This window comes from Berghia stephanieae, chromosome 8, assembly GCF_034508935.2.
Source record: "Berghia stephanieae isolate SIO BIC M18660-M18661 chromosome 8, UCSD_Bste_1.3, whole genome shotgun sequence".
NCBI classification, from domain to species: domain Eukaryota; kingdom Metazoa; phylum Mollusca; class Gastropoda; order Nudibranchia; family Aeolidiidae; genus Berghia; species Berghia stephanieae.
In genome coordinates this window covers 56,658,862-56,676,364 of record NC_088367.1, presented here as the reverse complement: position 1 = coordinate 56,676,364, position 17,503 = coordinate 56,658,862, and the positions used below count along the sequence as shown (strand labels likewise).

The 17,503-nt window shown below is 36.9% G+C and overlaps 1 protein-coding gene across 1 annotated transcript in view; it reads right to left on the bottom strand.

The window, feature by feature from the left end:
* LOC144979082 (uncharacterized) overlaps positions 1-17,503 on the bottom strand; it is a 49,824-nt gene that overhangs the window by 15,632 nt on the left and 16,689 nt on the right. The window contains exons 3-4 of the mRNA XM_078925698.1: positions 5,573-5,959; positions 843-1,071 (exon numbers count right to left, since the gene is read on the bottom strand). Coding sequence (XP_078781824.1) covers positions 843-1,019 — 177 coding nt within the window. The 5' untranslated portion in view covers positions 1,020-1,071; positions 5,573-5,959. The remainder of the gene's footprint in view (positions 1-842; positions 1,072-5,572; positions 5,960-17,503) is intronic.

The window sequence follows — 17,503 nt, the reverse complement described above, 5'->3', positions numbered from 1 at the left end:
CAGATTTCCTTTCCTTTTTGCTATATCTATAAAAACTCGACATTCTGTAATAGAGTTCATATTGTCGAACAATATTACGTTTAGGATGTGTTTGTTGCTTTTCTATTTTGAGTAGGAAATGTCTGTTTTTGTGTTCGGTGGGTGTGAAGTTTTCGGGGAAATTCTGAAAATGGCTGGTAAGGAGAGGGTTAAATGTGTGACAAATCAATAGTCAAGACGGAGAAGGTAGAAATAGTCGAGTAGATAAGACTGAGCACTCTTACAGAGAGGATCCGGGTTTGAGTTCCTCATCGGTATCTCATTTTTCTTGAACAAGAAACACTTAGCTCCTCCCATTCTTCAGTGCAACTGACGGTAGTGAAGTGATGAAAATATTGATGATGATGATGATGATGATGATGATGATGATGATGATGATGATGATGATGATGGATGATGATGAGATGATGATGATGATGATGAGATGATGATGATGGATGATGATGATGGATGATGATGATGATGATGATGATGATGATGATAGATGATGATGATGAGATGATGATGATGATGAGGTGATGATGTGATGATGATGATGATGATGGAACGATGAAGATGAAGAGAGTGATGATGCTGATGATGATGATGATGATGTGACGACGTACAGACGACAGACGACGATAAAGATGATGATGATGATGCACGACGACGACCGAGTGATGATGATGATGATGACGACGACGACGATGATGATGATGATGATGATGATGATGATGATGATGATGACGACGACGACGACGATGATGATGATGACAAAAATGAAATGTACATCGAATGAAATTAAATCTTTTAAAAAATCTTACCTTGACGGCCGCCAGCCCGACTACCAGAGCCACAAGATCAGACAACATGTGGAATGAATCAGCGACCAGTGCGATGGAATTGGTGACGTATCCAACGATGATCTCCACCAGAAAGAACACTGACGTCATCAGCATCATGGTGCTCAGACGACAAGAATTTCCCGTCCATCGACCCATTGTTAACAAACTATAATATATATCGTGCTACTTTTGATGACAACACTGCTCACTGTTTATTTAAAGAGAGGAAAAAGAAAAGGTCCTTATGAACCTGGTCGTTTGTCGGGATTAGGTTTCGTTATAACGTTAATTTGTGTATTCCTTATAAGGGTTTGTCTTATAACAGTTATAATGTTAATTTGTGTATTCCTTATAAGGGTTTGTCTTATAACAGTTATAATGTTAATTTGTTTATTCCTTATAAGGGTTTGTCTTATAACAGTTATAATGTTAATTTGTGTATTCCTTATAAGGGTTTGTCTTATAACAGTTATAATGTTAATTTGTGTATTCCTTATAAGGGTTTGTCTTATAACAGTTATAATGTTAATTTGTTTATTCCTTATAAGGGTTTGTCTTATAACAGTTATAATGTTAATTTGTGTATTCCTTATAAGGGTTTGTCTTATAACAGTTATAATGTTAATTTGTGTATTCCTTATAAGGGTTTGTCTTATAACAGTTATAATGTTAATTTGTTTATTCCTTATAAGGGTTTGTCTTATAACAGTTATAATGTTAATTTGTGTATTCCTTATAAGGGTTTGTCTTATAACAGTTATAATGTTAATTTGTTTATTCCTTATAAGGGTTTGTCTTATAACAGTTATAATGTTAATTTGTTTATTCCTTATAAGGGTTTGTCTTATAACAGTTATAATGTTAATTTGTGTATTCCTTATAAGGGTTTGTCTTATAACAGTTATAACGTTAATTTGTTTATTCCTTATAAGGGTTTGTCTTTTACAGTTATAATGTTAATTTGTTGGAAGTGGTTATTCAGTATCAGATACTGAATAGTGCTTTTCCACTATTCAGTATCCACAAGGAACTCTTTTTTATAGAGAGAGTGAAAAGTGCGACAATCTCGGTTGAATGTAAATAAACTGCTGACCTCCTTCCAGATTGAACATGTGCAGTAACTGACAGCCCGATTCAAAGTTGTAAAAATATTTTGATCGTAATTTTTAAATTTCTGCTATTGTGCAATTAACATATCTAGTTCAAAATATCAAAGTAAGAGTGGCATTCAAATACATTTTTAAATGTCTAAATAGACATGATTAAATGTCACCAAATGTTAAGTGACACCATGTCTTGGTGGATATAAGCTGTTTGACTCTGAGCTTAAGGTTCGAGAGTTCAAATCCCGGCTGGGATAACTTTTTTTTCCCCAATATTTTAAAAATTCCTTCTGTCTATTGATATTTTTTAAACTTTTGTTTTAATAATTTTATTTGCTTGTAATATGCTTTAATGTTGATATTATACTAGTATTATTATTATTATTATTATTATTATTATTATTATTATTATTATTATTATTATTATTATTATTATTATTATTATTATTATTATTATTATTATTATTATTATCATTATTATTATTGTTGTAATCGTCATCATCATCATTATTATTATGTTTATTATTTTTTTTAATCAAGTAGTTGGAGTAATTTAATCAGTTATCGATTTATTACGAATATCTTTTATGTGTTATAATCTCGTTGTTTTTCATTGATGTGCTCTTCTCTTGTTTATTACTTTTTAAAATCTTGATTTTTCTGTTTGTCTCATTTGTTGTTGTTGTTGTTGTTGTTGTTGTTGTTGTTGTTGTTGTTGTTGTTGTTGTTGTTGTTTGTTTGTTTGTTTGTTTGTTTGGTCATCTAAGACAAACCCGATTCATTATAAATATGTGGCCAGACTTTCTGCCATTTTTAATTGAGCGATGTACTTCCGTGAATTAATTGCCGTATTATATTAAAATTTACGCGATAATAATAATAATAATAATAATAATAATAATAATAATAATAATAATAATAATAATAATAATAATAATGATAATAATAATAATAATGATAATAATAATAATAATAATAATAATAATAATAATAATAATAATAATAATAATGATAATAATAATAATAATAATAATAATAATAATAATAATAATAATAATAATAATAATAATAATAATAATAATAATAATAATAATAATAATAATAATAATAAATAATAATAATAATAATAATGATAATAATTTAAATAGATACTGAATATTAGACTACAATTGACATCTATTTACTGAATACACGTGGTATTTTTAGAGGTGTTTCTTTTTTTACGAAACACGCCAGGAAGTAGGCAACAGTGGGGAGTGAACCTGGGACTGGGTTTCGTAAAAAAAAAGCAATTACTTTTTTTATGAAACCCGGCAATATCCGACAAAGTTATGGAAAGAAAGTAGGCAACAGTGGGGGAGTGAACCCGAGACTCAGGGAAGTGTACACTATTGGGGAGTAAACCTAAGTCTATGGTTTTTCGACAGCTTTTGGCGGGTTTCGTAAAAATGTAATTGCTTCATTCTCGTCTAGTACCCACCTCCCATAGTCCGGCTTCATTTCTCACTGGTATCCATCTTCCATAGTCCCAGGTTCATTTCCACTGTTAACCTCTTCTCACAGTCCCAGGTTCACTCCCAACCGGTGTGCACTTCCCTGAGTCCCGGTTCATTGCCCAATGGTGCCCACTTCCCATAACTTTTGACAATATCGGTAAGTTTTGAAATAAAAGTACATTCTGAGCTCCCTGTCCACTGGTATGAACCTCTCGCAGTCCCAGGTTCAATCCTCATCGGTGTCCGAATCCCAGATTCACTCCCCACTGCTGCCTGCTTCCCATAACTTTGTCGGGTTTTGGCGGGTTCCGATAAAAAGTAATTCCCCCTCTCCCTTGGTCTTGCTTTTTTACAAAATCCAGAGTCCCAGGTTCACTCTCCACAAGTGTACACTTCCCTGAATCACAGGATCACCCCCACTGTTGCCTACTTCAATAACTTTGTCGGATATTGCCAGGTTTGTCGGGTTTCGAAAAAAAGTAATTGCTTTTATATGAAACTCGCTGAAACCCGCCGAAAACCAGAGTCTCAGGTTCACTCCCTACTGGTGTACACTTCCATGAATCTCAAGTTAACCCCCCAATGTTGCCTACTTCCCATAACTTTGTCAGATATTGCCGGGTTTCGTAAAAGGTAATTCCTTTTATGTGAAACTTGCTGAAACCCGCCGAAAACCAGAGTCTCAGGTTCACTCCCCACAGGTGTACACTTCCATGAATCTCAGGTTCACTCTCCACTGTTGCCTCACTTCCCATAACTTTGTCGGATATTGCCGGGTTTCATAAAAAGGTAATTGCTTTTATGTGAAACTCGCTGAAACCCGCCAAAAACCATAGTCTCAGGTTCACTCCCCACTGGTGTACACTTCCCTAAGCTCAGGTTCACTCCCCACTGTTGCCTACTTCAATAACTTTGTCGGATATTGCCAGGTTTCGTCGGGTTTGGTAAAAAAGTAATTGCTTTTATGTGAAACTCGCTGAAACCCGCAGAAAACCATAGTCTCAGGTTCACTCCCCATTGGTGTACACTTCCCTTAGTCTCACGTTCACTCCCCATTATTTGCCTACTTTCCATAACTTTGCCCCATTTTGTTGGGATTTGGCGCATTTCGTAAACAAAATGTAATTGCTTTTTTTTTCCTCCAAAACTCACTGAAAACCAGTCCCAGGTTCACTCCCCACTAGTGTACACTTCCCCGAATCTCAGGTTCACTCCCCACTGTTGCCTACTACCCATAACTTTCTCGGATATTGCCAGGTTTCGTCGGGTTTCATAAAAATGTAATTGCTTTTATATGAAATTATCTGAAGCCCGCCGAAAACCATAGTCTCAGGTTCACTCCCCACTGGTGTACACTTCACTGTCTCAGGTTCAGTCCCACGCTTTGCCTACTTTCCACAAGTTTGCCGCATATTGTCGGGTTTCGTAAAAAAGTAACCCCCCCCCCCCCCCCCCATTTTGTTACTGCTGTTTTACAAAACCCCGAGTCCCAGGTTCACTCCCCACTGGTGTACACTTCCCTGGTTCTCAGGTTCATCCCTCCCTCCCCCCCCCCCTCCCTTACACACTCACACACACACACACGCTGCTGCCTAACTCCCATAACTTTGTCGGATATTGCCAGGTGTCGTCGGGTTTCGTAAAAAAGTAATTGCTTTTTATTACGAAACCCGCCGAAACCCAGTCCCAGGTTCACTCCCCACAGGTGTACACTCCTCTGAGTCCCAGATTCACTCCCACGGCTGCCCTCTTTGTCAGGTTTCGGAAAAAACAACAACACCGTATTATAGTGCAAAACCACTATTCAGTGTCAGATACTGAATAGTACAAAACCACTATTCAGTATCAGATACTGAATAGTACAAAACCACTATTCAGTATCAGATACTGAATAGTGCTAGCCTAATTTGTTTATTCCTTATAAGGGTTTGTCTTATAACAGTTATAATGTTAATTTGTTTATTCCTTATAAGGGTTTGTCTTATAACAGTTATAATGTTAATTTGTTTATTCCTTATAAGGGTTTGTCTTATAACAGTTATAACGTTAATTTGTTTATTCCTTAAACGTTATTTTAGAAAACAAAATAATTTGTTGATTTCTTACTTACGGTTTTACTTCTAAACCTTTTTGTAATTTGTGTTGTTTCTCGTACAGTTTTTGTTGTTTAAGAATCGTAACCCCGCCACAAAATATATCAAAGCTTAAACTAAAAATTGTTTAAAGGTAATAAAAACTAGAATAGCACTTTTATTTTGGTGTCACAGGAACAGATAATTATGTTTCACTGTTCATTTTTTGTGTCATAAGTTGAAGTAAATAAAACTTTTAAAACAATAATAATTGTAGGCCTATTTTACGAAACAGATTTTTTTTTAATGTGTTAAAAATTTGTCAAGGCCAATACTTTATGATCCAAACGTTTTATTAGAGATCCTCTCACGAAGTTGAAGATTGTACGATGATATTTGTAACCTATTTCTGAAATTCCAGATCTCTGAAATAGAAAGAGAAACAAAACATTACAGAAGTATGGTTGTTGTTTGAAGAAAAAGTAAATTTATAGGATCTCATGATAAGACACTCGTTTTCAGATCGGAATGTCCTGGGTTCGAGCCTCGCTCGGCGCATATTTGAGTCTTTGGAAAAGGCTCTTTAACATTCTCTCACCGAACTCAGGTGTAAAATGAGTACCTGTCCGTTAACAGAATTGGCTCTGTCCGAAAAATTGTAATATCGCCTAACAGGTGTCATGTCTCGTTCTGCATGTTATGTGTTGCTGCTGTTGGTCAGGGACCCCTTGTAAAGCGTTTTGAGCACGTTTAGTGGACATTGTGCTCAAATAATCAAAACGGAATTTAAGTTTAACAACAAGATTGAAGAGTTGTCTTTTGCCAGTTAGTTTGAACTGTAACCTGTGTCCACAAAACGTTTGTTGGACGTGTTTAGATTCACTGATTAATGATGATAGGTATAAATCTTCGGTTAAGATATTGAATGTTTTTATGAGGACAGTAAGTTTGAAAAAAAAGCTTGAGCTTTTATATAGCGCAATATCCACTAACGTGCTCAAAGCTTATCTTTTAGCGAAAGGAACATGATTCTGCAAAATTGTTTCGGGTTACTTCCTTGACGTCAAGGATAAAAGGAACACGTGACATTTGAACTCGTTGCTGTTTTAAAATTAAGCTTTTATATAACGCGATATAAACGTAATGTGCTCAAAGCTAAAAGATAAGCCAAGAATAATTGGGGGAAAAAAAGACAGATAATACTTGACTATGCCAGGTTTTTATGATTGACGCTTGCCTTTTGTGAACAATCGTCTCGAATTATTATTACTATTATTGTTATTATCATTAGTATTATTATCATTATTATTATTATTATTATTATTATTATTATTATTATTATTATTATTATTATTATTATTATTATTATTATTATTATTATTATTATGATCATCATCATCATCATCATCATCATCATCATCATCATCATCATCATCATCCTCATCATCATCATCATCATCATCATCATCATCATCATCATCATCATCTTCATCATCATCATCTTCATCATCATTATTATTATTATTATTATTATTATTATTATTATTATTATTATTATTATTATTATTATTATTATTATTATTATTATTATTATATTATTATTATTATTGTAATGTGGTTTAGGAGCTACACGATTGAATACAAAATATAAACGTTTTGGTGAAATTCGTTCATTTTATAGATGCTATGTGTTTAGATCAAATACTAACCTCTTCTGTTTTTCGCCAGATCTAACACATCCATTTTTGGGTAACATTGAAGGTTATAGTGAATGAGAAAATCCTTATTGAGAACAAATCACTAACTGGCGGTCTATAAACAATTTCAAAAAGAGCAGAGTGACGTCAACTTTTTTCATTCAGTTGGAAAAAAAGCAACAAATTTGACACCATTCAGCACTGTGTGGGTAAACCGGTAACCATCGTTAACTTATAATCTGACACTGACCAAAAAATGACGTCAAGATGCCAGTCTTTCGTCACAAAAGGAAACAAATCGTGAGTTGTATTCAATAGTTCAACCAATGGGACCACTTGTTTCCTTGAGCACTACTAACGACAAATCACTAGGAGGTGCAAAAACCAAATAATGACGTCAAACTGCCAGTCCTTTTGGATCTCAGTATCAGGCTATAACATAACGATGGCTACGCTGATACTGAAATCCACTTTACAAAGTTCACGGATTCAGTGTCAGGCTATAACTTTACGAAGGTCATGCTAGAACCCACCAGAACATAGTTTGAGGTCATTTTTTTTAGGTTTTTGCACCGTCTAGTAATTAGCCAGTAGATTTTTCACCAATCAAAACATGGAATTTGTGACACACCTTCACACGTGTTCGGACAAAGATAGTTGTTTAAAAACAATAACTTGAACGAATTCGACCTCCATCTGATCGTTGTTACTGTTTTTATATAGATAGTTCGAAGATGACGTCACTCAGGTCTTTGTTATTGTTTTTTGCCATCCGCGTTTATGAGTAATGCTCACTGAACTGTATTAACTTGACTATAAACGTTCATGGATACACACAGTTTTGTGTGTTGGTCCATTATACTTCCGGATGGCAATGTTATGAGCTTCTTAGCCAAGCGCATACTATCTATAGACAAATGGGTGACTAGTTATCACATGGTTTTCTCGATTATATTAAAAACGTTTAAGTTGACACATAGTTTTCTGTGCTGATTCTACTGATCAAGCGGTAGAACAGTGGGTATTTTACTTAACACATACCATCGATAGTAAAACCTGTGTGGTTTGCTGTGTCTACCAATCATTGCCATTGTTTACATTATGAAGATTGTCCGAGAAGGGTGGTTATCTACCGGTTAATTGTCGTTAGTAGAGCTCAAGTGGTCCCATTGGCTGAACTATGAGAATACAACTCACGATTTGTTTTCTTTTGCGGCCAAAGACTTGTCGTTTGACGCCATTTTTTGGCCAGTGTCAGCCAATAGATAGTATGCGCTTGGCCAAGGAGTTCACAACATTGCCATCCGGAAGTATAACCGACCAACACACAAACTCTGTGTAACCATGAACTTTTATAGTCTGGTTAATACAGTTTAGTGAGAACAACTCACAAACGCGGATGGCAAAAACAATAACAAAGGCCTGAGTGACGTCATCTGCATACTATCTATAGATAGTTCGAAGATGACGTCACTCAGGTTTTTGTTATTGTTTTTTGCCATCCGCGTTTAGGAGTAATGCTCACTGAACTGTATTAACCTGACTATAGACGTTCATGGATACACACAGTTTTGTGTGTTGGTCCATTATACTTCCGGATGGCAATGTTATGAGCTTCTTAGCCAAGCGCATACTATCTATAAGTTAACAATGTTTGCGGTAAACCAGACGGTGATTTTACCGACTTATCCGAACCAGCATAAGTCGGTAAAATCACCGTGTGGTTTACCGCCGACATCGTTAACTTATAGGCCGACAACGACTGGATATCACTGTGAATTGTATAGATCTAACATACTTGACGAAACTCAGCTCTTTGTTTTTTTTGTTTTTAGACAGCCATTTTAATGGTTCATCATTACGCCCTTCCGCCACGGCATCGAAAGATACCGTCGTCTAGGCATTCCATGAAGGATTATACAGATAATCAACAAGAATTACCCATTTTGTCCAAGTGAGCAAATTGGGTGTTCATAATCTTGCCCAAGGAAAAAAAATCGAAGTGCCTGAAGGGGGGCTCTTATAAAAGAGGTTGAGAGAAGTATTCCTTCTTTCAGAGCCATTAGGCCCATGGAGCCGGAGTTTATCCTGGTTTCTACAGCGTGAAACTGACGACAATAGCAATTGCTTGCTATCCTTTGGATAGGACGCTAGTCTATCACAAAGTACTTTCTGCCTAATCTAAACAGACTCAGATACCTATTCGCTGCTGGTGAACAGGGGGTGGGGGTCATAAAAAATATCGACTGCACCCGGGATCGATCTTGGCCCCTTTGCATGTGAAGCGAGTGCTCTACCTCACTATAAGGTTGAGAGACTTTCACACATTTTCTAGGAAATGACAAAGTCACGAGCGTGTTTTAACCCTCTCCTTACCAACTACAGGAAAATCGTCACATCCGTTACGGTGCAACCAACAATTTTCTCATCTGATTATTCTTGTTTCTCATAAACTAGGAAGAAAATGTGTTTATAATAGCCATACAAACTTGACACTGTATTGTACAGCTCATTTTCCTGAACAATATTCTGCATAGAATATACTTGTTAATCTTCTGTTTGAGTAAGAAAAATATATTTTTATGTTGGGTGGATGTGAAGTTTTTGGGAAAATTCTGAAACTGGTCGGTAAGGAGAGAGTCAAGCCAGTTAGGTGAATGTTTGAATACACCCCCGACTTGATCTTAGGAGGGAGACCCTTACAAGAAAGTGGTAAAATGGCAATCGAAAGTTAGCGTAGGAACCTAGGTGATTTCACCGCACACGTTGGACTAGGGAATATATCTTTAACCCTTTCCTAACCAACTATACGAAAATCGTCACATTCGTGACGATACAGCCAACATTTTTCTTCTTTTTTTTCTTCTTCTTCTTCTTCTTCTTCTTCTTCTTCTTCTTCTTCTTCTTCTTCTTCTTCTTCTTCTTCTTCTTCTTCTTCTTCTTCTTCTTCTTCTTCTTCTTCTTCCTCCTCCTCCTCCTCCTCTTCACGAACAGTGTGTTGTAGAGCATGTTTTGCTATAAAGAAATCATTAATCTCAAGAACTTACTGGTATTTATTTGAGTGATAAATAATTTATTTTTGTGTTAGTTGTGTGTAAAGTTTTGGGGAAATCCTGAAAATGGCTGGTAAGAAAGAGTTAAGCGTAACTGCGCTATCCAAAATAAATTGCCGAACAATGGGTTCAGGACAACGTGAATGTACATATATATGCAGGTCTGACATCCGAACTCATTTATGGGCATAATTTAACATTGTTGAAATGGACAATATTTTGCGTCATTTTTTTTTGTTGAGATTTCCATGACAACAATGAACTCATAAGAAATTGGGTTATCAGATCTGTAGGGTGTATGACGTCAGTTCTATTTTCATAGGGCAAAGGGTCGCATAATCTGTAATTGGGTCAAATTGAGTTATTGACATTATCAGTCACATTCTTGAGCCGGAAGTGCATTTTTCTATCTGGGTTTCGTGACTTTATCTTTTTTTTTTCTATATGCAACCTTTTGTTTTAAGACGACAGATTGTCTTATTATATTCGTTCAAATCTCGCAGAAAAAAACGTATGACTAACTACAATGGGCATGATCTATATTACATTTCCATGTGCTCGAGGTCATTGGTCACATTGGAATATGTGCTCAAAGCTACCCACATAGTGAAAAGTGTTCACAGTTTTTGAAACATCTAACATCACGATTGGTCATTTTGTTCAGCTTGGCACATGGGTATACTTACAACTTTCATAAACAAAGCAGCGTGTTTATATTTCTGAAGAATTATCCAATCGTTGGACAGCAACAAATCATGTGATTGATGACTTGGTTGGACGAAAACATGAATATAGAGCTCTCCCATTATTTCACAAAACTGCCGTCCATAAACACTCCATGATCTCTATCACATCACAATTCAAACAAGTAACAATGTGAAGTTGAATGTAAGCTTCAATTTGATACACGAAAACAGATAAAATGGACGTTTCGGATTTACCCCTTTATCAACAAAACAGGATGAATGAAACACTGCAGACGAATGAGATAATGTGGTAGTGGCGTTGTTAAGATGAATTCATTCAAACCCGAAACGTCCATTTTATCTGTTTTCATATATTAAATAGAACCTTACATTCAATTGTTCACTCCGTACTAAAGTCACAACAAGACCTCGACAGCCTCAAAACTCTTGGCCAGGACCGTGACCAATGGAAACAATTAACAACATGGATGGAGAGAGCAGCTATACTCATCGATTATGACTGAATCACACAATTCTCAGCAAGCGTCATTCGGACTGCGAGGTTTACTACTTACTTACTTACATGCAATTTCACATTGTTATTTATTCTTTGAGCTTCGAGCAGCAATATTTACAATTCAAACAAACGCTACAGTACACGACTTCACCACAAACTGTATAAATTCCTCATCCACTCAAACGATCGAATAATAATAATATTATTTACGAGGCTTCACTGAGCTTTTTCTCCCAGAACAATACGAAAATTTAGATTACCTCTAACACCTAATGCGAAATGAATGTAAATAGAGATAATTATACTCCGAATATTGAATATGACACTAATTTATTAGGTATTAGATATTTAATTCTCAATATTATCAATTAATTAACATTGGATGCTGTTTCTATAATTGATCAGTCATGTCTATGCATAAAAGTACACAGAGCTTTTGAAAGGTTTTTAGAACCTATTAGCTCTAAAACGATACTATAATAGGATTCAACCGTCGTGACGTCACTTCCCTCGTAATGACGCATAATAACTTAGTAACTGGTTCTAAGCTATTGGAACCATGGCGGACGCCCTTATGAAATACTTCTCCAACGAGCATAAAAGTGTATCCAGAGGAGAAAAACATTATAAATCAGATCATGTGTTGACTTTTATACATTCTGATTACATGACATGTGAAAAAGTTCTCGCCAGCATGAAGAATAAAAAGTACCAATTTTCTTTGTTTTGCTAGAACCAAGTTGCTCGTTGCTGGGCGGACCTGACATCATACTATTGAATCCAATACATTTAAATGCTGAATACAATGAATCTTCCAACCGAATTTTCTTAACTTGAGAACAAAAAGAACCCTTAGATTAGTATTTGTAATTCATAATATTATGTTGCAAGATTTGCAGTGATCGGCAAAAAATGACTTTTGCATCATGACATAACCTTGAGTTTCGAGAGATAAACAAAACAATTTAACTCACTCAACCCTAGAGAGTTTTGCTATTTTCAAAATTGGAAAAAAAAATGTATTTAAAACGAGCATGTACATAGATAGTTTTATTCAACTATCATTAACATGTAAAAACTAAAAACATCAGCTTTGATACTACGTCTATAATTTGTGTCAGAAAAATGAAATAAATAGGCATGGGGTAAAAGAAAACCCGGTAAACTATGGATAAAGTCGGTGTTAGGGTTGAGTGAGTTAAGCTGACCTGACATTATGTGGTTTCTATCAGTAAGGCAAAAAATCTCTAGTTTGTTAAGATCAATTTAGATTGTTCTAGAATGGAAGAACGTCATTGACGTTACTAAAAATAATTAAATATGCGGCAATGTTGTCTAGTGGTATAACACTCTCTTTCGGATCGGAAGGTCCTGGGTTCGAGCCTCGCTCGGCGTATAGTTGAGTCCTTGTAAAAGGCTCTTTACGCACCTTCTCTCACAGTACTCAGGTGTAGAATCAGTACCTGGCCGTACACAGCGTTGTTTCTGTCCGAAAAAAAAATGGTTATATCGCCTCACGGCGTCATGTCCCGTCCTAAATGTTAGCTTTGAGCACGTTAAGTGGATATTGTGCTATATAAAAGATCATTTAAAAAATTAAATAGGTAGAACGAATTTGACGTCACTCAGATATTTGTTACTTCTCTAGACAGCAAGTTTAACGATTAGCTCTCACTTAATCATATCAATCAGACTACAAAAAAAAATAAAATAAAAAAATAAAATAACAGAGACCTGAGTGACGTCGTTCTATCTATTCCGAATTAACAAGTAGGTGGGTATTTTACTTAGACCCATACCATCGATACTAAAACCTGTGAAATTCACAATGTTTACCAATCACTGCCATTTTGTTTACATAACGACGACTGTCCTAGGTGTCTATTTAGAGGAAAGATTCCAAACAGGGTTTACATCCTGGAGGAAGGCCGCAACGCTAGACAAATCAGATATTATGTGTCAACAGCCCTATTCGCCATTGGACTCAGTAGTCTGATGTCACGCCGCCCGGCAACGGCGGCCATCTTGGTTCTAAACAAAGAAATTCATTACTTTTTATTCTTCAAGCTGGCTAGAACTTTTCATATGTCTTGTGATCAGAATGTGTAAAAGTCAAAACATGATACATTTTATATTTCCCCCCCCCCCCCCCCCCCCCTTCTGGATACGCTTTTTTGCTCGCCAGAGAAATGTTTCATAAGGGCGTCTGCCATTTTCCCGATAGTTTAGAGCCAGTTGCTAAGTTACCATGCGTCATTACGAGGGAAGTGACGTGACGACTGTTGAAGCGTATTAATCAGTAGATTTTTGACCCATCAAAACACGGAATTTGTGACACACCTTCACTCGGACAAACATAGTTGGTCGTTTATAAACAATAAAGTGAATTAATCCGACCGTTCTCTGATCATTGTTTTTGTTTTTATACCGCAAGATAGGTGACTAGTTATCACACGATTTTCTCGATCATATTATAAACGTTTGAGTTTACACACAGATTTCTGTGTTGATTTTATTCAGTAAGCGGTAGAACAGCGGCTATTTTACATAGACACATACCAACGATAGTAAAACCTGTGTCGTTTTGTTTGCCGTGTTTACCAATCACTGTCATTGTTTACAGTATGACTACTGTCCGAGAGGCGTGGTTATCTAAGTGTCAATAATAAGGAGAGATGGGAATAACGCAAGTAAGCCAATGAAATGAGTGATGTCGAGAGGTAGTATGCGCTTGGCTAAGAAGCTCACAACATTGCCATCCGGAAGTATAACGGACCAACACACAAAACAGTGTGGATCCATGAACGTTTATAGTCAGGTTAATACAGTTCAGTGAGCATTACTCATAAACGCGGATGGCAAAAAACAATAACAAGGACCTGAGTGACGTCATCTTCGAACTATCTATATAATCTCTGTGTGAGTTTCACCTTTGTTAACTTTTTTCTACATTCCACTTACTTACTTACTTATCCTCTTGTTTCCTTTGTGGAACAAAGTATTACACAAAGTACATTCCGCCAGATCTATCAGACCAGCTACCCAATCACTGCTGGGTGGATGGACAGGGGGGGGGGGGGTGGGGGGGGGTCAGAAATAATATTCACTGCTCCCGGGATCGATCTCGGTCCCTTTGTTTGTGAAGTGATTGCCCTAACAACTGAGCTACGGGAACCCCCGTTTTCAAATTATACCAGAGATAAAACAAAAGTATGAAGTGATAAGATTATGGAGTTCAAAGTTCATAACGGTGTAAATAAATACATTTTTATTTAACCTTGACATTCAGTGGACCTGTTCAGGTCAAAATGACCCAGAGTACTGCATGATTATGTGATCTTGTGGTCAAGTGTTATGACACTCGCTCTTTGATCTATATGGTCCATGGTTCGCTCGCATTCGCCATGTCTAGTGCCAAGATAAGTGTTTGGATAAGACTCTTTACTCTTATTCTCTCACCGGAGGCATGTGCATAATGGATACCTAGACAGCGTAACTTTGAACGAAAATAAGTCTGGGTAATACAGTTGAGTGAGAATTATTCGTAAATTAGAATGACAAAAAAAAAATATTTTTAAAAACAATAACAAAGACCTGTGTGACGTCAACTTCGTTCTACCTATAGATAGTATGCGCTTGGTGAAGGAGTTCACAACATTGCCATCCGGAAGTATAACTGACCAACACACACAACATTGTGTATCCATGATCGTTTATAGTCAGATTAGTACTGTTTAGTGAGAATTACTCATAAACGCAGAAGGCAAAAAACAACAAAGACCTGAGTGACGTCAACTTCGTTCTACCTATAAGGTAATATCCAGTGAACGAGCTCAAGCACTTTACAATGGATCAGCAGACAACAGCAACATTTAACACGTAGAACGTGAGATGACTCCTGTTAGGCGATATTACATTTTTCTGTCTAAAAGAGACAATGTTGTTAACGACCTGGCACTCATCTTACTCTAGATTTGGGTGAGAGAATGTGATTAAAGATTATGTTCAAGATTATAACAGATCAAATACCATCAATAAAGGCAGACTCCTTTTTCACGACACGAACAAACAAAAGAAAAATCCGAGCAGTCACGTTTGCCAACCACATAACCGAAAACCCCATTGAGATGATACGCCACAAACAATTCGAACTGCTTCAAAATCCCACAGACAAGAACACAAAACTACAGAAATTATTTCTTCATTAGAACTATCTCGGAGTGGAATGGGCTGGATGAACTGGTCATCATGGCACCACACCTAAACGATTTCAAGGCCCGACTGACATGGGCCCGCGCTCAATGAGGACGTCGCTGAAATACTATCTCGGAGTGGAATGGGCTGGATGAACTGGTCATCATGGCACCACACCTGAACGATTTCAAGGCCCGACTGACATGGGCCCGCGCTCAATGAGGACGTCGCTGAAATACTATCTCGGAGTGGAATGGGCTGGATGAACTGGTCATCATGGCACCACACCTAAACGATTTCAAGGCCCGACTGACATGGGCCCGCGCTCAATGAGGACGTCGCTGAAATACTATCTCGGAGCGGAATGGGCTGGATGAACTGGTCATCATGGCACCACACCTAAACGATTTCAAGGCCCGACTGACATGGGCCCGCGCTCAATGAGGACGTCGCTGAAATACTATCTCGGAGTGGAATGGGCTGGATGAACTGGTCATCATGGCACCACACCTAAACGATTTCAAGGCCCGACTGACATGGTCCCGCGCTCAATGAGGACACCGCTGAAATACAACCAGACCATTGGTTTCCTATAGATAGAATGCGCTTGGCTAAGGAGTTCACAACATTGCCATCCGGAAGTATAACGGACCAACACACAAACTCTGTGTAACCATGAACTTTTATAGTCTGGTTAATACAGTTTAGTGAGAACAACTCACAAACGCGGATGGCAAAAACAATAACAAAGGCCTGAGTGACATCATCTGCATACTATCTATACAGATACGGAAAGAGCCTTTTCCAAGCGATCAACGATGCGCCGAGCGATGCTCGAACCCAGGGACCTTCCGATTCGAAAGCGTGTGTTACACCATACGACCACACAGTAATCGGTAATCGTTAGTTTATATCGTTAAAATTGCCATTTGGATATCAATATTATGTGTTCTTCATTACATTCAATGACGTCCGTAAATATTACAGACCAAGCTATAAGACTCATGTAATCATGTATTATTATGGCCATCCTATTGACGCTATGCTAGTCACTCACAATATCCGCTAGCCGGATATAACGTCCGTACCAACACATAAAACAGTGTGTTACCTTAAACGTTTATAGTCTGATTTATAAATAGTATGCGCTTAGCTAAGAAGCTCATAACATTGCCATCCGGAAGTATAACGGACCAATACGCAAAACTGTGTGAACATGAACTTTTATAGTTGGTTAATACAGGTAAGTGAGAATATCATAAACGTGGATGACCAATAAATCTAACTTCTAAAAAATAAAGAGGCTAATTGCATAAGAATTATAAACATAATAAAGGGCTAATAAAAGAGTGACGTCAATTCTCTAAATAAATTATAGTGTAACCATACTATAATAGATTTCGCTTCAAGATTCATAACATGATGCTAGTTACGCATAGTACTACGATAAACACAAAGTGTACCATGACTTTTATAGTTGGTTATCAGCTTTAGTGAAATCAATCAAGCTGCAAAAGACAATAACAAAGACTGAGTGACGTTACATTGCATCTATTTAAAAGTTAGTTCACCAGTTTGTTATTTTTCATGTTGGTTCTACAACGCACGCCATAACGATCGCATGCTTTTTATGATTTGCCATCCATGTTTATGGTCAAACTATAAACGTTCAAAGTTACACATAGTTTTGTGTGTTGGTCCGTTATACTTCCAGATTGTGAATTTCTTAGCCAAGCGCACAGCATCTTTTTCATATTTCCGGCTATCGATGCCTCTGCTGTGCGTTAGTTTTTACGAAAAAACTCATAACAACCGCCAGCCG